Here is a 22276-nt window from a genome sequence, read left to right on the forward strand (position 1 = left end):
CTTCCCCTGAGTGCTGGCAGAACAAATCCAAACACTTGAAATAATTTTGACACTTTTCTTTTTTGTCCTAAGCATAGAGCCGCAATTTAAAAAAAACAACAAAAAAAAAGTGAAAAAGGTCAAATCTCACAATAGAGCAGTGCTGGGTCTAGCTCCAAATCCTTTCAATTATTTTAGAAGTTTACAATAGGAATACTTTTTGTTAAAAGTATTACATAGAGTGTATTAGGCAGTATATCCCATAATAAACGAAATAGTGACTCTATGACTGTCCTTCTTTGGGGCTTAAATGCTTTAAGGAAAAAAAAAAACAATTTTCTGATATAAAGTATATTTTTGTCTCAGAAAATTCAAGTTAGTGATTATATCTTTGTTAAATAATCACAAGTCTCTATGCAGAGCACTGTTCTAGGTGCTGGATGGAGATAGAATAGTGACCAAATTCACGAAGTCCTGTTCTCAGAGAGGTTCCATGCCAGTGGGAACAGCTAGAGGCCAAGAGATTCTGCTACTCACTTGTAATTATTACCCTTCTAAAGTGCTTCGTTTAATTTGAGTATTAATGATTTGCCATGCGCTTCATCTTACTATATTTTGGGCACAATGTATGCATTATATTTCATTCCTTTGGGAAAAGGAAAAAGAACCACACTTTTAAAAGTAATTAATGGATTTCTAAGTTTCTAGACAAACAATGCCAATGACTGCTTTTCTCATTTATTTATTTGAATTAATGTCATTTGCCTTTCAATTGTTTTACAAAATTTTTGATTTATTATTTGTTCTTATTAAATTGCTTCATCCATATTTTCTATTTTTTATTGCTGTATTCGTTAAATAGGATTCCTTTTCTTCTTCCTCATCTTCACTGATTGATTTTTTGGATGACGTAAGTCTTTGATTTTCAAACCAATGCATCCTTCAGTAAAAGACATCAGTGAATTGAATTGAAGAATTTTGCCTAGTAATGCAGTCAGTTTTAGAAATATCATACCTGGTAATTTATTTGTGAGACAAAATTTGCTTCTTTCTTATCTGAAATATAATGAAGAGTTTATTAAACATCAGAAAGTGAAAATGTACTTTGAAAAATGCTTTGGCCATCAGAGAATCTTGATTTCTTTTCTTTGTAACAATTCTGAAGACTGGAAGGCTTATTTGATTATTATAACTATATACATATGTTTATAAAAATGCTCATTTTTATATTTCATGGTGACTTCTAGTTCACATTCCCCTTTTTGGCACTTTGCCATTTTTCTCTGTTTAAAGTAAACTTCTGGTGGTAAAATCAAATCATAATATCTGAGTACAAATCAGTTTTTAATACTGACAATTTCACTTAAAATGTGGAAATGATTGCGTTAACATATGTGCTACATGCACTATAAATTGACTGCACTACCATTTTCTCTCCTAAATTAATAATATCCATTTGATAATTTAGAAGTCCCTAATGTATATTACTCATTCTGTTTACTGAAATACCAAATGTACACATTCTCTCTATTCCTCATTAGATTCCACATTCAAAATCCTTGTCGTGTCAAACATATAACCTTTCTAGAAACTGGAAAATAAAATGGGTTCAAATGCAAATGTTCTACACAGTTTTTCAACCAGGAAATTTTTATATGTCTGATTCTTTGTGTTTTGCTAAACATAATTCTTACATTCAGAAAAGTATTTTGTATAATTGTCCACTTAAGAAAACTCTTGATCTAGATTTTTTTTAAAAACTTTTAAGTGATTTTTTTTCTCTTTGAAATATTATACCCAAGTGTACTCCTTTCCATCCTACATGGAAGCTATTTCATTATTCTTGAGAGAGTTGTTCTAGTTAATTCTACAGTGCAATAAAAAGGATTGTCTTAAGGTATAATCGTATTTCATGTTATAATCTACTGTATGTCTCACTGTACTAAAATATTCAATATCGCATGTCCATAGAAACATCTTTCACTTGAGAGAGAATGGGAAGGAAGTTCGAATAAATGATTTTAACTTCCTTCCACTAGATAGAAAACATTCCATTTTTTTTCTAACAAACTCTTCTCTGCATTCTGTTTTCTCCCATAAAACAATGAATGTAGAACCTCGCCGGCCTTGTCTCTGCTCCATTGGCCGCTATCTGTAGTGAAGAAGCCTCCGGCCTTCAGTTTTATCCAGGAGAAGGCTTTCTTGTCCTTCACCCACTAGCACTCAGCCTCAGTGCAGTTCACGTGTAACACTGGGTTTCAAACCAGCACAAAGGAACTCCTGTTGTAAAGGGAAAAGGAGTTGAGTTGACACATGCTGAATCTTTATGAATCAGGCTTTAGCTCTTAAAAAGCCTGGCTTTTCCTTCATTTGCTTCCTGAGTTCTCTTCTTCCAGTTTATTGGTTAAGTGCGTAAGGGGACTCAGATGCTGCCTCGACCACTTTCTGAGTGTATGGTTGGGAGCGAGTTCCCTAACCTTTCCATTAGGTGAGCGCCAGTTTGCTCATCAGAAGAGCGAGGATAATAGTAATGGTGGTACTGCCCCAGAGGTTGTGTGCGAATTTAAAGAAACAGGTGTGTAGAGCCCTCAGTAACACTGGTTATTGTTTAGTTATTCGTAATAGGCCGTTCACCTCTCTTCCTGCATTCCCTTTAGCTTTCTTTCTTGTCCAGGAATCCAATGTGGCTTAAATGTTTCCTTGGCCTTCTGCTTGCCTTCCACCCCATACCAGTTTGAGTCAGTGTTCTCCGCGCTCATCCAGCCACAGGGTCGCTGCACAGTGAGGCTTGCATGTCAGGGAGAAGGCCAGAGTAAACTCCCGTTTAAAAAAAAAAATTGCTTGTATTCTTCGTATTTTACAGCATAAACCTCTGTTTATAGTTGATGATTATGACTGCTCTTCCCAGAGTTATTATTCATTTCATTCTCAAAGCTGGAGTAGAGTGATGTTTTGAAAAATGAGATTTGATCCTCAGCATGCTTGCGTTCGGTATTCGGGATGCTTAGTGTGAAACCCCACTTCTGGTACTTCCTTTCTCTTCGGCACTTGGAAGCTTAAGGAATAGAATCAACCTTGATTGTTCTTTGCGCCAAAACTAGTTAAGAGTGTTGAGCAAGACGGCCCTCTACCCCCATAGTAAGTGGATTGTAACCCTTAACTAATGCATACAACGCATCCTCTGGTCATTCTTTCTGATTTCTATTTCCGAGAAATAGATGACATTGAAGACCTAGAATTTGAATTGCAGTAGGAACTTGTAGGTTTAGTAAGGGGTAAAGCCGGAATTCAGCCAGATTGCAGAAATGAAACGTTCTTTGGTGTCCATACACCATAGATCTTGCCCATCTGCTCCCTGTGGCCTAGTGACCTCATACTGCCCTCTGATTGTCTAGAACCGTACCACCAGCACATCCCCTCCTCCAAAATGATGCTTTACTTTTTTCCTTAAACCTCTTTATGGGTCTATTACACAATAATTCTTTTTACATGAAATAGTACCCAGAATCACTCTCCCACCTCCAGTTTTTCTTCAGTGTGTTTGCTTGTTAGTTCAAAATTTAAGTGAATGCCAGAATTTCTAGCAATATAGGAACACATTTGGAGCCGTAGGCTTTCCTGTTAAGTCACGTGGTTTAGACACGTGAGTCAAGTTTCCAGCAAAAGCAGCCTTGACAGGAGAGCAATGTATGTGACCCAGGTCCTCCCCCCGCCCCACACCCCCGACTCAGGTGAAGCAGAAGATGGTCTCAGCACCTTGCTTCTGTAATTCAGGACAACTTGGGTAGCTGGGCTTTTCTCCATGTAGAATCATAGGCTTCTGACAGAGAAAAGAACCACAGAAAATATTCAGTCCAGTGCTTGTACCTGTAGTTGGTCACAGCATTCTCCCAGTAGTGGATTATTTACTCCCCCATTAGTAAAGCTTTAGGATTCTATCTTTGTAGGAATAGAGAAGGGTTCACAACAGGATTATGGATGACATTGTTTAGGGCAGATGGAGGGGTGGTTATTTCATGGTAAACTGACGTCAGTCTGACCACTTTATGTTTTGGATCAGGCATTCCCCAGTGCTGTGAGATACCAGTGATGGCAGTGAAATGGACTCCAGGGTCCTTCTGCTGTGGAAATCATTTCCTCTTGACCTTGTCTTTTCTTGAAGCCCCATACACCCAGTCCTAGGCTACCTGGTGGGAGGAGGTGACCCCATGTTAGGCCACCCCCAAACAGGGTGAGGGGCAGGCGGAGTCAGCATCTTAGGCTCTTCCCCATCTGTTCCGTGCATCGCAGTGGCCGGAAGTCCGGGGATGATCAGACCAGCTTGCAAACTTTCCATCCTGTTCTGTTCATTTTCTTCTTTTTGGTTGAACCCCCAAAATACTTGGCTTGACTGTATTAAAGGTCATACTAATTATAGTCCTATAAGTGAACTACCTGTTCTTTATATTTGGTAAACGTATTGTCATTTATTAAATCTATGCCAGGTATGTTTGGAGTTTTATTTAAATTATAATTCTCCGCTCTGCTCATATGGGCCAAATTCACAAAAAATGGGAAGTGCCCTCTCACCTGGCAAATGAGAATATGCCATCTCGCTTTCTGGAGACCGTCTCACTCTGCTGTACTGAGGAAAGAGTAAACCAAGGAATTAAAGGTGTAGAATGAGAAGTTCAGACATGAAGGAATAGAGTTAGTCCCAATAGTCCCAACTGTCTGGTCCTCCTAACCCTGTTCTCTTATATCCTGGCATATGACAAGAAGTAAGTATCTGAGAGTATTGGCAGGTCAAGTTCTACTCCTTGTTTGGCTCCATAATAAAATCTTGCCAACATGTCCTAAAATATTTAATTTCATTCCTGGCTCCTAACTTCCTTCTCTCATCTCTCGCTTTTAGCATCATCCCCACCCCCAACCCCCCGCCCAGCTTCTTTAATAATCTATCATAAGCCATCACAGAAATCTGAGGTTTGACAGCATTCTGTAGCTATATCCGGGGAAAGTTGATCAGATGGGAGAATCAATGGAAGATAGAATTTTAAAATACACATTATGAAGATCTTTTAATCCTGTGACCCAGACCAGGCCTAGATCCTTGTGAGAAATTGTGGCATTCCTGATATTTCCTCTTTCCTTTTTTTTTTTTTTTTTAAGATTTTATTTATTCATTTGACAGAGCATACAAGGAAGGGGCAGGCAGAGGGAGAAGGAGAAACAGACTCCCTCAGACCAAGAGTCCAATGAGGGGCTTGATTCCCGCACCTTGGGATCATGACCTGAGCTGAAGCCATACACTTATCTGACTGAACCACCCAGGCGCCCCCTGATATTTCCTGTTTCAGTTTTTTTTTTTTTTTTTTTTAATCTTCCATCCACATATTAAATACAACCCAAACTTAAACTCTTCCATTTCAGAAGATTGTAATATGCAGTCCTTCCCTAATTTAGGCAACATTTTATATTATTTTGTAGATACAATATGTTTTTTATTGTTATTATATATCTTAACATATTTAGATAATCTAGAGAGAAAGAACCATGACTACCTAGTCTTTTACTCTTCAGTATCTTACTTTATAAGACCTTTGGAATTCATTAAATGAATCTTAAAATCTATTTGCCAGATTATTTAAGATAAATTACTTCTTTTGGTTTCTGCTTATGTGCTTACTTCCATAATCAACCAGAAATGTATAGCGGCAGTTTTACACCAGATATAAAATGCACAGTTTCAATGGTAAACAAAGACAGCATACTGCTTTCTAGCATATGCTGGAAGACCAGTTTCACTGTTAGTAGATAACTGTGCTTGTGAGAGTGTGTATAAGAGAAAGTGTGTGTAGTGTGTGTTCCTCCCATTGTATTATCAGGAAATAGTCTAATTTCCCCTTCTCTATTGAAAATCTAAATATCGCTGTCTGACTTCCAGGTAGACCCTTTAAGGAAGAACATTATTCCTATGGTAATTTCATACCATTATTAGCTTTATATAGTGCCAGCCTGGACACTGTTGTCCTTCATATGCAGGGCTGGTTTTGAGAGACATGTTGACTTGTTTTTAGCATAGTGGCAATATAGTTACTTTGAGCTACTCCTGCCTCTCTTCATGGTTTCAGCACACTCCCAACTCTGGTCTAGAAGTGTAGGGATACCCAAAAAGTAAAGATATCTCTGTTTTAGACATCTCAGCACTTTCTACACTTTGTAGTTTGCACAATGGTTGTTGCTAGGATAAATCCATTATAGAAGTAGGCCTAGAAATGCTTCTCTTGCTGTTAGAAAACAAATCCATAGTTAGACTGCACCGGGTAGAAAGCGACGAATGCCATAAGAAATAATTAGGTATAAAGTATTACAGAATGTCAGAAGGATTCGTTCAGTATTTATGAAGGATGTTTACATCTACAGGCTTTATGATAAGCATGTTACAGATCCTCAAGGATCTGAATCTGATGGAAAAACCACACATATAAATAAATAATTGTAACACCATTGGGAGAAGCACGATGATAAGAGGTACAGACTGTCATGGAGTGTAAAGGAGAGCTCCCTGACCAGCCTAGAAGGCTGCAGAAAGGCTTTCTGAGAGAACTGAGGGCTGAGCAGGTCCTCGTGGAGGGACTGGTATGGCCCGCAGAGTAAGAGGAGCTGAGGAAGACGGGTGTGTGCTAGGCAGGCAGCCTGTGGTTAGGGAGGGGAGTTCTGCTTAAAGCAATAGGAAGGACTGGACGAAAACACAAAAACTTCCTTAGGAACCTGTAGGCCTTCTAACCCTGGTTTGCTGTTAGCTCTTTGGGACAACGTATTCACGTCATCCGCATTCCAGTCTCCTAGAAAGAAATAAAGGTTTCTGCACACCAGTCTGGCAGAGTTGTACAGATGACACCGACCACCTGGAAGGGTGTTTCTTATCCTTCCAGTTTTCTCTGAGCTCCGTAGCCCCTGTAGGTCAGTTTATAAATTCCCTCCTCCAGGCCCCACTACAAATCCCCCCCCCCCCCCCGCCACTCAGCTTCCCAGAGAACTTGGCTGCTAACCTCCGTCACGGTGTTTGTGACACTGATGGCCTGGTGTCTTCCCCACCAGTCTGTGAACCTGACCTATTGCAAACCCTCAATAGATGTTGTGATCTGTTGAATCTAGGGAATTGCCAGAGGCAGATCCAGCTTACATTTATAAAATTCTGCTGTTCACACATCACCAAGTTCCAGACACTTGGGAGACATTTCAGTACAGTTATTACCTAACAGTTATTACCTGTTATTGCTGCTTTTTCCTAATTACTTAATCTTTAATGTCCAAAAGGTGAAGGTCCTTCTTGACTTGAACCTAACGTCTCGTCAGGTTGGACAGTATTGTTGAAGTAACTTTTCGTTTCAATTCTTCATCAGTAGTCCTGGAGGCCTAATTTAGCTTTTGTCATTTAAAAGCCTCATCTTTGAAAACCAGAAGAATTTGGTAGGTAAAAGACTGTATTTTATTAAATGCCATCTGGCAGTAAATCCGAATTATTTGGATCCTTTTTGTTCTCACGTTTTCAGTTGTTCCTCCCAACCTTTGCAGAAAAGGAACTGTCCATCGCTTGATGGAGTGTTATTTTGTGGGTCACTGTTTGCCCAGGGTCCTGTGAAAGCTTGACTGTCATTGCAGACCGAGTCTGAGCAACGGTTTCTTTACTGTCCTATCCTCCAGTTTTTCCCGAAAATACACGTACTTTCAGCCTATCAAAAACTGTGTCTTTACGTGTATGTGGATATACTTTGTCTGTTAACACAGTGACAGCCATTGAGAGTCGCGTGTGAGTATTTGTAACGTGTCGTATTCTCCTTTCTTTGTTGAAGCGCTCTCCGTCCTGTACTCCAGCTAGCAAAGGCAGACGTGTAAGAAACTACTGCACTGTGTGTTCCCACCCCATGCCCTCCACCCTGTCCCCTTCCCTTCGTGCCTGTGGTTGCGGAACACGCTAACGTCTCCGTGGCAGACTCCCGCCCTTACTGCATGCTGTGTGCGGCTGCTCCCGCTATCGCTACGCTGCCTTTCTGCATTTTCTTTTTTCTTTTTCTTTCTTTTTTTTTTTTTTTTGGCTTTGGCCGTAAAGCTTTAGGAATGTTCATATAAATTTCAGTAGCCAAACTACTATAAAATTATAAGATGTCTTTTTAATCTTTACTGGGGGAAAAAAGTGATCCTAATATATGCTTTCCAAATTCATCATCTACAAAGTATAAATGAATTTCTAAATAAGAATCTGATATAAGCAGATATGTAAAGATTTCCTACAGATTTTAATTATGTGGGAAAAAGACATTGATGATACATATTATATAGAATTCAAAAGAATTTGGGGCAACTTACAGATCTTACTGATTATAATTTTTAGTAAATCAGTTCTGCAGAAAACTTTGATAGATTATTTGATGTGGTTCAGAGGAATATCCCTAAATATATTTATAGATTTGAGGCAATAATATTAATAACAAATCGTTTATACTCTAAGGTGTTTCCAAGATTTTTAAAGATATTTTGACACTGTATATATTGATAACAAGCTATAAGCAACATCCTATGCTGATGCTGGCCCAGTATTTCTCAGTACTAAGGGGGCCAGCCACTGTCTGTATCCTGCAAGATTCCTCACATACCCAGCATCCATCCACCCCAACATCAATATACACAACATACACACCCCCTAGTGGAGAAGCAGGGGGTTCGCTGACATTGTCAGCTCTGGTTTTCACCAGCAACATAAAATAGTAACATGAAAAAGAAACATCTGTGATAGAGACAAGCTTTTGAACTTTCACCTGTCAGTTTCAGAACCACTGCTATTGATCAACACCTTGATCAATAGTGTTAATTCCTATCAACACTATTGGAAAGGTGCTAAATGGTGGAATTCTCTGGTTTGCAGAGAGCCTGGGAAGCCGTAGGCAGACTGCTTCCGGTGTTCTTATCTTTCAGATGTCCGGGTGCATTGATGCCCAGTAAACGTGATGAATCCTTACTTAGCATGTTTTTCCAAACCACTGTTTAATAATGAGTAAGCAGGTCAGATACCAGTGGTTTGACCAGTAGAACTATCTCATTGATTAATGACGTTTCTTAAGACTACTGGTTCAACTGATTTTTTTTTAATTCTTCTGATACTTAGATATTTAGTTAAAACCATTGGGCACTTGTATTCTGAGTATGTGTTAAGTGTACCCTATAACCTCCAGAAAGGAAGACCAAAACTTTGTGTGCCCAATTATATTAGGGTTCAAATCATCAGCCTGTGAATTGACTGAGTTTTTAATAAGTTCTTTTTAATGTGGTTATAATTCAGAGAGATTTTCTTTTTTCTGGTGAAGTAGAGTTATATCTCACCTGCTTTGCAGACTTCTAGGGGCCTTGGCCTGCCAAAGCACTTCTGTGAATCTTGATACAAGGAAAAATTTTTGATGGAAATACTGTTCAGTCTATATCTCCATTCTGTAGGATATGAATAAGCCTCACTTAACTAGAGCCTTTTGACGTATATGTGTTTTTCTTAAATGCAGATGGTAGGCTTGATAACCTGTTTTCCCGGCTTGCTGGAAAGCTCATTGGTTATGTATCTGACAAATTAAAAAACCACCTGTGAAGAGTGGTGATGTCTCTGGTGGAGCCGAGGGAAAAATCACTGACTCTTCAGCAGGCACAGAGAAGCATGTCCCAGGTCCTGGGAGGCAGCAGGCTGTAGGACACAGGCAGTTACCATTCCCAATGGTGGCCTTGACTCCAGCAGTGACATACAATTATGTTATATGCTGCTTTCAGACATGCAGTAGGTAATACTTTTATAAACTTGAAATTCTTACGATTCCTACATGGCCTACAAGTGAGGTATCACTGTTCAAGGTTCAATGTGTTTTATTTCTAGTCTGCTATGAGTTTCCATCTACAGTTTGAATACTTACATTCTTTTTAAGTGTGTTACCCAGTTAGGCATAGCCTGAGAAAGATTCGTTATTAATATTAATGCCTGAATGTAAGTGGTTATGGAAGGGTCCACAGTGTTTTCATTAATAGTTAGAAACATTGAATGTCTCATTTTAGGTTACTCCTTTGGAATTTGGAAGAGAGATTATACATAGCTAACATGTAACTTAACTTTCTTTTGTTTTCTGAGAACATTTGTAAATTTTCCAGAGTAGATTTTCAAGTCGATATATTGAAAATAAGGAGAAATTTTCAGAAAGAGTCACAGTCTATATTATTTGTAATTAGCAAGATTGCACTTGCTAGTTGTAACCTCCAGTGATTTATTTATTCTTTGCTTTAGGGCAATAAAATACTAGATTCTCAGTTTTCCACATGATATGGCATTTCCATAATACTGTTTTTTATCATAAGCTCAATTAACTGAAAAATTATATTAGTCTAAAGTTTGAGGTTATAAAGTGTTTCTGAGTACAAAAAAACTGGACTACTTGCCACTTTGTTTCCAAAATATTTCTAGCTAAAGCTAAAGATAATTGATGATCATTGTATTTTTTCTATTAACTTAGAATTTTATATTTACAAATACAAAACAACACGTTAGATGTCAGCTTTTTTAAAAACTCTGTATCTAATTTGTATCAAATCTTGGTATCTTTTACTTTAAAACCAGGTTTCTTATGAGAATGTTTTGCTTATATTCAAATCTGTAATTATTTTTGGAGTAGAAAAGGCCCAACTCAAGATGAGTTGTTTTAGTTGTTTTTATTATTTATCAGAAAACCATACTGCATAATTTGAGGATTTCACCTAAAAATCCAATCTGATCCTGGGGGAAAGAAACTATTCTATTTCATTGCACTAGTCTAAAAATAAATTTTGTGGATTACTCAATAGGGAAATTCTAAATAGATTCAAGAAACATTATGGACTTTCTACATGACAGCGTTCTGCATTGTGGATAATACTGCTGATACTTTTTTTTTTTTTTTTTTGCCCAAAGAGTAGGGTGGTTGGTAAAAATGATGTTGGGGTGTAGTAGATGTTTCTAATGTCTGTTCATCAGAATAACTCCTTGAAGTAGGTTTACTTGGAAAATGAATTAGTTAACCAAAAACTAGGGGAAAATCACATTTAGGTAAAGATGTAATTCTTATCTTTCTCAGTAGATTGCAGTGGATTGCTTATACTGTTCAGTTAAGTGGTACTCAGTACTCAGTGGGCCAGCCACTGTCTGGCCCAATATTTGTTTCCAAGAACTTCTCCAGATACTGTCAGAAGGTACTGTCCAGTTAATGTTAGCTATGTATTGTTTTTCACTATTTTCTCCTTTTTATCATTTTTTTATGATCATAAATGCAATTACTGAATTGTGATATCTCTGCTATAGATGTAGATCATGTTTGTCAGCTTTTCCTGCTTCATTAATTCAAGTCATTGCTTACGTTTAGTGCTATACAGTTTTCAAAACACAAAGAATTTAACTTCCATGGTTTAAGTATATTATTAATGATTGTATTATAACCATGATAGAAGTTCAGAAGGATGGTGGTAAAAGTTCGGAAGGTAAATATAATTGATGTGCTAATAATAAGATGCTTTGCTGCCATGTTATATCTGAATCATTACCAATCATCAAATTAACCTTAGGCTGTCTGAAAAGTCTGGCTTATAGTTATTGAGTATTCTGAAAATTCAGTAAAATCAATTGCTTTTTAGTGGATAGGATAAGTCCTTAGTTAAAAATATATGAATAAGCATTTGATTATAGATAAAATTTGTAACAGCTTGAAAAAAGCACGCTGATGGTAATTAACACTTCAAAATAGAAAATAAGGAAGTGGTATTATATTTATATTTTTCTTACTCTTCCTGTTAAATCTCTTTTGAGATATCCTTAACACTGGCAGTAATTCAGAAAGGAAATGAAATACATAAATCTATTAATCTACAGGTAGCTTCTTATAGCTGTTAGAAGATGTGAGAAAAAAAAAATTTTAGTTTAATATTCAAAACGTTATTGCCATGAGTTTTATTCATCTTTACCAAACTTTGTTCCTTGTATTTCTAAGAAACATACTTTTGAAAAATAAAGTGGTAATTTTAAAACTTTTAAACATTCACGGTTTTTTAAAAAATCAGTATCATTATAAATGGCATAGTTCAACTTTTTAAATATACTCAACACCATCTCAAAATATTACTAAAATATTTTTACTAATTTTTAATTTGTTTTAACAAAAACTACCTGATTTTGTTTAATCTCTGGAATTTATTTTAAGAACTTAGAGTTCCAAAAAGCTGGTATGCTAATTTTCATTATTCTGTTTTATTAGAGTTAGTAATGGAATAGTTTTTAAATCTAAGTGTTTCCTCTTTTGAATAACCAGTTTTACCTCATTCAGCTAAGAAAATCATTTTAAAATTTATGCTCATTTCTATTTTCTTTTTTATTTATGAGTTAAAAACTTGTTAGGAGCTACAGACTTTTTATAAATGACAATAATTCTAAAGAAGGGCCAAGAGGTATGTATTTAAAGCCTCGAGAGTTCTTTAAGACTCACTAATTTCTGTAACCAAGGATTAAACTTTGATGGTGTATTTTTTCCTTTGTTCAGTATCATACTGTCATCATGTCACAATTTTCACAGGGTTATGAAACATGATGGTGAATGTTTGAAGGACCAGCTATGGGGAGGGAGTGGGTGGTGGGTGGATGTTTAGGGGAGATGGTTTCTGTAGTGTACAGGTCCCAGCAGGGGGCGTGCTGACAAAATGCCTTAAGGCAGCGTGTTCTAATGTCTGCACAGGAAGAGGTAATCAAACCATGTGCTCGCCTCTGGCCCGTGTATATTCACGGGGCTCACAGAGCAGACCTGCTTTCAATTGTCAGCGGGTACTCCTGCCTTTCTCATTTTTGAGGCGTCTTTAAAGTAACTGGACTTGGAGGCAGAAAGCCACAATATTAACTGTCCAGTCTCATTCACAGCATTATCCTTTGCACAGAAACTTGTGCTTTTACCTCTTTTGCTCAGGCTACAGGCTACATTGTGTGATATGTCAGAAACTTAAATTTTACTAAAATGACCCCGTTTTTGCATTTAACAAATCCCCAACTTGGACCCTTCCTTAAAACTTGAGGAGCAACTTAACTTGATTATATGAGGTCATTTTAGGTTCTTACTGGTGTAAAATGCATCAGGACTGCTTTGCTTATCAATTCCATTTTAACAACCCCTCCCCCATGGATTCTTATTCAGCTGGCAATTTATGTAATGGTATGGAAACTTAGAAGGAGGAGATTTCTAGAAAATAGGATCTTTCTGCCTAATCTCCAACCCAGATTTCTATTCCACATTAATAATTTAAAAGAAGTACCTTCTCCATGACTGTCCTGCATAACATTGTGAACTAGGCAAAACTTGTCTTGAGGCTCATCATCTTGCTTTCACTCTCCTGTTCCTGGTCAGAGTTCCCTGTCAGGAAAAGAGATCATGTAACTCATTCTCAATGACTGTTAAGTTGCTTTGAGTACCTTTACTGTGGAGATGCCTCAGGTACCACAAAAAAAAGACTGGATTTGAAGTCAAGGAGTGGGATTCAGGCCTGGTTCTCCCACTTCATAAGCTATATTCGTTTTATGAAATCAGTCACATTGCACACTTCAGAGCTGACATACAGCTAGTATGCTTCAGCTCAAGTGTTCCAGTTTTTAAAATATTCAAATATCTTCCTAGCTGATGGTACATGGCTGCTGCTCCAAGTTCCTTAGATGTCCTCCTGGAGACCTTCTCCCCACTTCTCCTGAGCACAGTAACTAAAGGTTTAAGGCCTTGTTGGGAGCCATGTGAGTCATCACCACCAAATCCTTGCCTTGTGGTTTGCCAGAAAACCTGCCTGTGCCCAGCAGAGGACTCCTGCAGTGTTAGCCAGCCCACTAGCCAGTCCCTACAAGAGTAACCATTATAATAGTAAAGGAAAAGAAAAAAAAAATGTTTTAAGTACCTACTTAAAATCCTTAAGCTGATTGTTCTTATTGAATAGTAACTTACGATCTAAGCGTTGTTCTTGCCATACAATACAGCTGAAACAAATTCCCCAACCTCTTTTTGAAATTGCTTTCATTGCCTTTCATTTCAAAAATGCAATCCTGATAATTTTGAAAATTGCCAAGCTGAATGTATCATCGATCAGTATGCTCCATAAGATCTTTAATGCTAAATTTTAACCCCAAGCGTTTTGAGTTTCTAAAAATACTTGGTTAAAAGGATGCAGCTGAATATAAGTGCTGCTATTTCTACTGCTGCAGAATAAAAAGGCAGTGTTGCCCCAGCCAACACAAAACGGACAAATTAGTTTCTTTTACTTTGAAGTAATGCCTGGTAGATGACCAAATTTTCTTCTTATGAAGGACAAAATTATCTCTAACCTGCAGCACATACTCTGTTAAGTACTCGGCACTTAATTCACACATATGGTTACGTTTGTGGAATGCAAGCCAAGAACGTGTAGTAGAGACAGTGCTCGAAGTCAGAGACTGGCAGTGAAGATGGGAGCATTCTCTTAACTGTTATCTTTATCTTTGTTTACATTAAAGCTCATGGTTATGCTTTTGTGTAATGACACATCCCAAAGGTGAATTTCAAACTGAAGTTTGCTTTCTTCTTCTCAAGGAATGTTATCATGATCATGCCTTACAGAAGTTTGCTAAGAGCTGCACATTGTTTGAAAGTGATTTCTTGGGTTTTTGTTTTTCCCAACTTATCTTCCTAGACCGATCCCGTTGAGAACACATATGTACGGAATCCGAACGTCAAGGTTAACATCCAGTCAAGGTCCACATCTCCTTCCACTTCTAGTGAAGCTGAGCCAGTTAAGGTGCCTCATTGGAGCAGTCTTGCTCCCCAACTGTTCACTTGTGTCAGGAAAGAGGGAATTGCAAAAAAACAAGTGAAATCTGACTCTTCTTTTAATCAAATGTATTATATAATAAGTCACAATATATTGGAGATCATTGCATTTGACTGATAATGTAAATAGGACTCTGAAACCAAAGTCGAAAGATGCCCCCTCCAGATTCAACCTAAAATAGACAAATACTTATTTACTTATAAAGGTAGTCTTTATTTTAAGTAGAGGACTATGCAGAACAGAAAGAAGGGTTATCTCACTTTTGGAATTGTCGGATATAAACTTGGTAGGCACCTGGCCGTTTCAGGTGCCATTCTCAGTAAATCTAGTAAGGTCTTCTACACAACTGTTACTTTGTAAGTACAGCTTAAAATGAAAATTGCCACTGCTGGCCACTGAATACTTTATTCTAACTGCTCAGTCAGCAAGAGGCATTCAACTGTATCGTGTCTTTTGATAGTACAAAAACAGTGTTGTTTTGTACCTCCTGTTAGTCACTGGTTTCAAACAGCCAGTCGGCCAGTTTGCTCAACAGAGGTCCTTTCCTCACCAAGTCAAAAGCGTGTGTCATGCCTCAGGGAAGCCCTCCTGCCTCAAGATGCAATTCAGATTCTTCACTCAGCTCACAGTTCGGACACAGCCCCTTTGTTTCCTGAATTATCTCTAGAGCTATGTCTCGTGTTCCAAGAGAAGCAGTTAGTCCACTTTGGAAAGCTGTCTGAAGTGTGATTTGTAGTTAGATTCTGACTTGATTTTTTACAACCCTGTGACAGACTACCTCAGACTAGTTAAGTTGATGAGTCTCTGCTTTTTTTTAAATCATTGTTTTAATATTTCAAGTTTATACATCTTTTAATGCTGAAATATCTCATGCATACAGAGGTTATTAAATACACATGTAACTCACCCACAGATTTAACAGATGTGAACATTTTGCCCTGTCCTTTTCAAATTTGTTTTCAGAGAGAGAATATTTCAGAGTTGGAACCCCCTTTCCTATACCGTTCCCCTCTCTCCTTTCTCAGACTTATCTAAAAACCCTGAAACTGATGTGCATCTTCTCCTTGGTTTTACATTTCACTTCATTTATATCCATAAACAATGTATGAAAATGTTTGTTTTACATTTGTTTTACACAAACATAAATCTTCATTTTTTTCATTATGCTTTTGAGCTTTACTCATCTAGATACATGTCCCTTTAGTTGATTCATTATAACTGTTACATAATAGTTCATTGTATGAATATACCACAACCATTTATGTATTTTCCTAGTGTTAGATGTTTAGGTTGTTTTCAATTTTTCTTATTACAATCAGTGCTGAAGTGAACATCCTAGTATCTGCTTTTGCAGATATGCGGTTTGTTTAGCATATACTGGGAAGCTGAATTATTGGGTTGCGTGGTGTATGCATTTTCAACTTTAACTAGATCTTGCCAAATTATTTTCTACAGTGGTTGGACCAATTTTCTCTCCCACCAGCAATATGTGAGAGTTCCCCCATTTTCCCACATCCTCACCAATCCTTGGTACTGTCAGACATTAACTTTAGCCAATTTGATGGGTGTGGAGTGGCACTTTTGTTTTTAATTTGCATTTCCTTGATCTCAAGTATTCAGCATCTTTTTATGTTTATTGAGCACTGGTGGTTTGCCTGTTTATGTCTTTTGTCTGTTGTCCTATTGAATTATTTTTCCTATATTTGTAAGTGTTCTTTATGTAATCTAGATACTAATCCTTAGCTGGCTATATGCACTGCAAATATTTTCTTCCAGTCTGTGCTTATTTTAAAATTTTATTTGGTGTCTTTTGGTCTTGCAACAGTGTTTATTTTGAAGTAGGCTTATATATATATATATATATATATATATATATATATCAGTCATTTCCTTTATGACTTCTGTTTTTCATATCTTTCTAAAGCAGTTCTTCCCTATGCATATGCAGCATTTATAAATTTTCTTCCATACTTTCTTCTAAAAGTTTAAAATTTTTTATTTTATATGTTTAGGATCTTAAACTGAAATTTATTGTTACATATTATATGAAATGGGGTTCTAAATCTATTTTTCTCATATGAACAACCAACTCTACTATATTTCCCCCGTTGATCTGTAAGACTCTATTTATGTATATGGGTCTGTTTGAGGTTTCTTTATTCTCTTCAGTTCTTTTTGTCTATTCCTGCATCAGAATCACATTGTCTTAATTATTATAACCTTAAAATAATTGACCTAGTATAATCAGCCACTCCCACCCACCTTTTTCTTTTTCTTTCTCTTTTTGACCCTTTAGTTTTATATATGACTTTTAGAATCACTTTGTCAGGTTCCATGTAGGACCTTTGATTGAAATTGAATTGAATTTATAGATTTATCTGAGGAAAATTGACATCTTTGTAAACGGCTCTTTCCACCTATGAACATGGTATACATATCATTTAGATATTTTTATATCTTTCAATAAAGCTTTATTAATTTCTTTATGAATTTACTTCATATTGCTTATTACATTTGTTCCTAGGTACCTTAAAGTTTTTGTTGCCACAGGGAATGGAATCTTCTCCAAATATATATTCTTATGGTCTTCATGAACCCTCTTGAGCTTGTGTCCAACAGCCTTACTCCACTCTTTTTTTCCTAAACTTTTCTTGGGCTTTCTTTGTAAATTATAATGTCAGTTTTGTTTCCTATTGATTGTTTTTTGTTAACTTTTATGTAGTTTTGCAGTGTTCTTCTTTTGTCTCTCATGTTTACCTTTTTAAACATTAATTTATAAATTGGATTCAAAACTTTTTCAAGCTATTTAAAGGTAAATTTAAATTAGAACTAAACTCACAAGCAGAAAACTCTGAGAAGCTCAATTCATTTCCATTTTAAGGTTATAGGGCATAGAAAATACTCTGTTTATGTAGTAACAAAGGCAAAGAGAGATCATCTATTTTTCTCTTGATATTTTAGACTATTCTATAACTTTATTCAAAGCTAGCTTTTTCCTCCTGTTTGCTTGCTTATTAGCATCCAAAAATGAAGTAATTCTTTGTGCCTTTTTTTTAATACTTTGCTAATTAAGTTATGTTTCTTTTCCAGTAAAATCAGTGTTTCCTTTCATTGAAAGAAATATCTTACATTAATATCATCTAAAGATATGTCTTTTAACTTTTAAATTTGCATATTAAGCCCTGAATTCCAATAATACTAAATTGTTTAACTCCATTCTTTGGAAATTGATTTCTGCACAAAATCCCACTAATCAATCTCCCTCTCTCTTTTCTCTCTTTCTTTCTACATACACACATAAACACACACAAATCTACTGAATTTTGTTCTATACATGTAACATGCATTCTGTATATAGAAGTTAGGAGTTAAAAGAATCTTTAAATATTTTGATTATAAATCCTGCTTTAAAAAAAATACTTTTAAGAATGTGGCATTTTCAGATGAACTTGAAAATTAATATCCTCATTTTTATTTGGGCTATATGCTGTGTTTTGTTTTCTTCTGTGGATTCTCTTTTCTGAATCATTTCTTTTTAAATTTCCAGACAATTTTTTTTTTTTTTTTTTTTTTTTGCTACTTGAACAACTATTTCATTTGTAGACATTTCAGGCTGAAATTTAAATTATCAACACTATGAGAAATTTAGCTTCATTGAGATATTTTTTGCCTTATCGATGTCTTGCTTGGCTTTATTTACTTTGACTTATTTTTAGTTATGTTTGAAATAGATGGAGTGTTTCATGACATTTATTTCCTTTTTTGCTTCTGGATTCAGACTGTAGACAGTACTCCTCCTCCAGTTCACACACCAACCTTAAGGAAAAAGGCATGTCCTGGTTCAACTGGCTTTCCAGCTAAGGTACTCAATCTTAGATATAAGCATGATGTGTTCTGAAAAAACAAAAAAACACGAATAGTGGTTTTCTTCTGCTGGTTATATTTGCTGTGGATTTTACCATTGGTTTCCTCAAAATTGCAAACATAAAAGTAAATCTTATATGACCAGAAATAACCCTGCTAAGAAAGGTAGGAAGAGTGATGTAAAGTTTGTTCTGTTTTTCTTCCATCTTTTGTCTATTTTTAATAATAATTTTAATCTACAAATTATAAAAATTGAAAATGGAGGGGCTTTATTGAAGTGCATAGTTTGGTTTGGTCAGTTTTATTTATTAGTGGAAAAGCCTGACAAGTTGGAAGTTTTCTGCCTTTTCTTTTTTTATGATTTCTGAGCTTTTGAAAGATTACTGTTTTTAATGTATATTCTCCTTTTGCTTTATGCTCTTAAGGTTTTTTCAGATCAGTTTTGGACACTAACAAATTGAAGGAGAAATAAAATCACCAGATAAACCAATTTTTTCAAAATTCCAAACAATTTTTCATTACTAATTGTTCCCATTTTAAATATAAAACACAGAATACATAGTAGTGAAAGAAGGTGCAACTTGAATAGACCATAAGCACAGCATTAGCATGCACTCAAATGCATGTTGGATTCAGGAGAAAGACTACAGACCTGCAAAGTTCAAAAGAATGCTAGGTTTTTGTTTTGCTAGTTCTTTGGGGTTATACTCTTATTTTTATATCTACATGAAAATAGCCTTAACATCATTCTTGAAGTATTTATATAAATATTTATGGAATTAAATGTTTTAAAAGACCTCTAAATTATCAATTAAAAAATAATATAAAGAGCAGCATCATAATTGTATCTACAGTTTACTGAATAGGACTATGGTTCAGACATTATCTATCTACTATATTATTATTTCTCTCACTATTATTTCTGTCTGTGTCTAAAAGTTTCTAATTCAATTCTTACTACAGTGTTTGAAGGTATCTAATATGTCTCCATAAAGCAGAAAACTAAGGCTTAGAGAAGTTAACTTTCCAAATGTCACACAAATAGTAAGCTAAAGGGTCAATATTTGCATGGAGATCTGCACATTTCTAAGTATTTCTTTTAAACAATATCTACTATTAATGTTAGATATGCAGTTAACAAACACATAGTTATACCATAATTTGAGAAGGTTTGGGGTTCTAGAAGACACAGATTGGTATTACTTATCTGGCATAGTTAGTTCATGTAGGTAGTACAATAAATGGAAATTTCCAATGAATAGAAATTATTGCTTCTATACTTGCTGTCTTTTTTGTGGTCTCCTTGTTTCCATCTTCCTAAATTCAGTGTTTTGAAGTCTGCTATTGTAAGGAGTAGTGCTTAGAGGATGCATTGTAAAGAAGTTGAGGCCACTCAGAAGAATCTAAGATTGAAGTTGACAAACTACTGAGAAAGAGAAACATTTAGTGAAAAATTCAGGTGAATTATTTTTTCATTCTATTCAACATAACTATCACTGAAGTATTGATTATGGTAGAACATGAAGATTTAGTTGCTTATTTCAAGCTCCTGCAGTGAAATTCTAGAAACTGGAAAACAAATGTTCTCCCTTCCCAGAACAGAAAGCCTGGATAAACTGCAGAGTGAGAGGTTGGTGCATCTGAAAAGCTAATAAAAGTTACAGAAGTATAACTGGCATAGAAGAAAAACAAGCTGAATAATCTAGGCTACACAGAGCAAAATTCTGAGGCCAGAATATGAATTTAAAATAGGCACAATAAGTATCTGAATGAAACTTTTTTTTTAAAGGAAGTATATTGGTCACATGGAGTGGCATAAGGCATCTAGGAAGAAAAATAATTTGCAAGTGCTCATGTGAAAATATAACTGCTGGAATAAAGAACTCAGCAGATGGCTTTAACAGCATGAGCAAACTAGATGTAGGAGAAGAACAAGTTATTGGGGTGGAAGATGACGTGGATGATACAACACATGACAGAAATAGTTTCAGTATCTCTGTAGTAGGACTTGGAAGGGCAGAGAAAAAAATAGAAGCACTTGAAGAAATAATCCCTTAACATTTCCCAGTAATTAAAGATGAAAAACCTCATTGAAATACATCATTATGTGCTAAAGAGAATAATTTTTTAAAATTTACACTTACACACGTTATAGTAAAATTTAAGGATATCCTAGATTAAGAGAAAATCCTAAAAACTTTCAAAGACAAAGTTATCTGTAAAGAAAAATTAAATTGGTAAATTTAGTGTTCTCAACAACTCTAAAGGCAAGAAAACAATTAAGATTAATGTTCAAAGTGTTGAAGAAAAAGAACTTTGAACCTTAAAATTTTAACTCAGTTATAATATCACTTAATTGTGAGAGTAAGTTAGAAATATTTTCATGTATACAAGAACTTAGTAAATTTATTATTTTAAAAACTTATCTGAAAAAACTCTTTTATACATTAAGAACATACTATCAGGAAGGGAAATTAAGATAATAGCCCCATTTACAGTTGCATCAAAAAGAATAAAACACCTAGGAATAAATTTAATCAAGGAGATAAAAGATCTGTTCACTGAAAACTGTAAGACATTGATGAAAGAAACTAAAGAAATGTATTATATGTTCACAGATTGGAAGAATTGATATTGTTAAAATGTCTATACTACATGAAGCGATCTATAGATTCAGTGCAGTCCCTTTCAAAATTCCAGCAGCATTCTTCACAGAAATAGAAAAAACAATGCTAAAAATTTGTGTGGAACCACAAAAATCCCCTCAAATAGGCAAAGCAGTCTTCAGAAAGAAAAATTTGGAGGCATCACATTTCCTGATTTCAAACTGTATTACAGAGCTGTAGTAACCAAAACAGTCTGGTACTGGCAAAAAAACAGACCTATAGATCACTAGAACAGAAAAGAGAAGCCAGAAATAAATATGATGTATCTGTTCAGCAAACACATATGATCAATTAATTTATGACAAAGGCATCAAAAATATACAATAGGGAAAGTGTAGTCCCTCCAATAAATGGCACTGGGAAAACTGGGTATCCACATTCAAAAGAATGAAACTGGACCACTGTCTCACACCATACACAAAAATCAACTCAAAACAGATTGAAGACTTGAACTTAAGATAGGAAACCATAAAACTCCTAGAAGTAAATGGTGGGTAATCTTGACATTGGTCTTAGGAATGACTTTTTGGATTTGATATCAAAAGCAAAGACAATGAAACAAAAGCAAAGATGAATAAGTGGAATTACGTCAAAGTAAAAAATTTCTGCACAGCAAAGAAAACCATTAACAAGTTGAAAAGGCAACCTATGGAATGAGAGAAAATATCTGTGAGTCATGTCTGGTAAGGCATTAATATCCAAAATACAGAAGAACTGATACAACTCAATAGCCCCAAAACAAGACAAAAAAACAGCCACATCATCCAATTCAAAGATGGGCAGAGGATCAGAATAGACATTTTTCCAAAGAAGACATACCAAAAAATGGCCAAAGATACATAAAATGGCGCTCACCATCACTAATCATCAGGGAAAGGCAAATCAAAACCACAATGAGA

At 35.7% G+C, this 22276-nt stretch overlaps 1 protein-coding gene across 16 annotated transcripts in view; it reads left to right on the forward strand.

The window, feature by feature from the left end:
- CDC42BPA (CDC42 binding protein kinase alpha) overlaps nt 1-22276 on the forward strand; it is a 329361-nt gene that overhangs the window by 262865 nt on the left and 44220 nt on the right. For 3 of the 16 annotated variants that reach the window (XM_004756819.3, XM_004756828.3, XM_004756826.3), the window contains 4 exons: nt 842-889; nt 7818-7856; nt 14710-14814; nt 18626-18709. The exons of 2 other annotated variants lie outside the window; for them this stretch is intronic. In XM_004756819.3, the coding sequence (XP_004756876.2) occupies nt 842-889; nt 7818-7856; nt 14710-14814; nt 18626-18709 (276 nt within the window). The remainder of the gene's footprint in view (nt 1-841; nt 890-7817; nt 7857-14709; nt 14815-18625; nt 18710-22276) is intronic. 11 more of the 16 variants (XM_004756827.3, XM_004756831.3, XM_004756832.3 and 8 more) reach the window with 7 other exon arrangements.

The sequence above is a fragment of the Mustela putorius genome, unplaced genomic scaffold (genome assembly GCF_011764305.1).
Source record: "Mustela putorius furo isolate JIRA1106 unplaced genomic scaffold, ASM1176430v1.1 tig00000785_pilon_pilon_pilon, whole genome shotgun sequence".
In the NCBI taxonomy this organism is placed as follows: domain Eukaryota; kingdom Metazoa; phylum Chordata; class Mammalia; order Carnivora; family Mustelidae; genus Mustela; species Mustela putorius.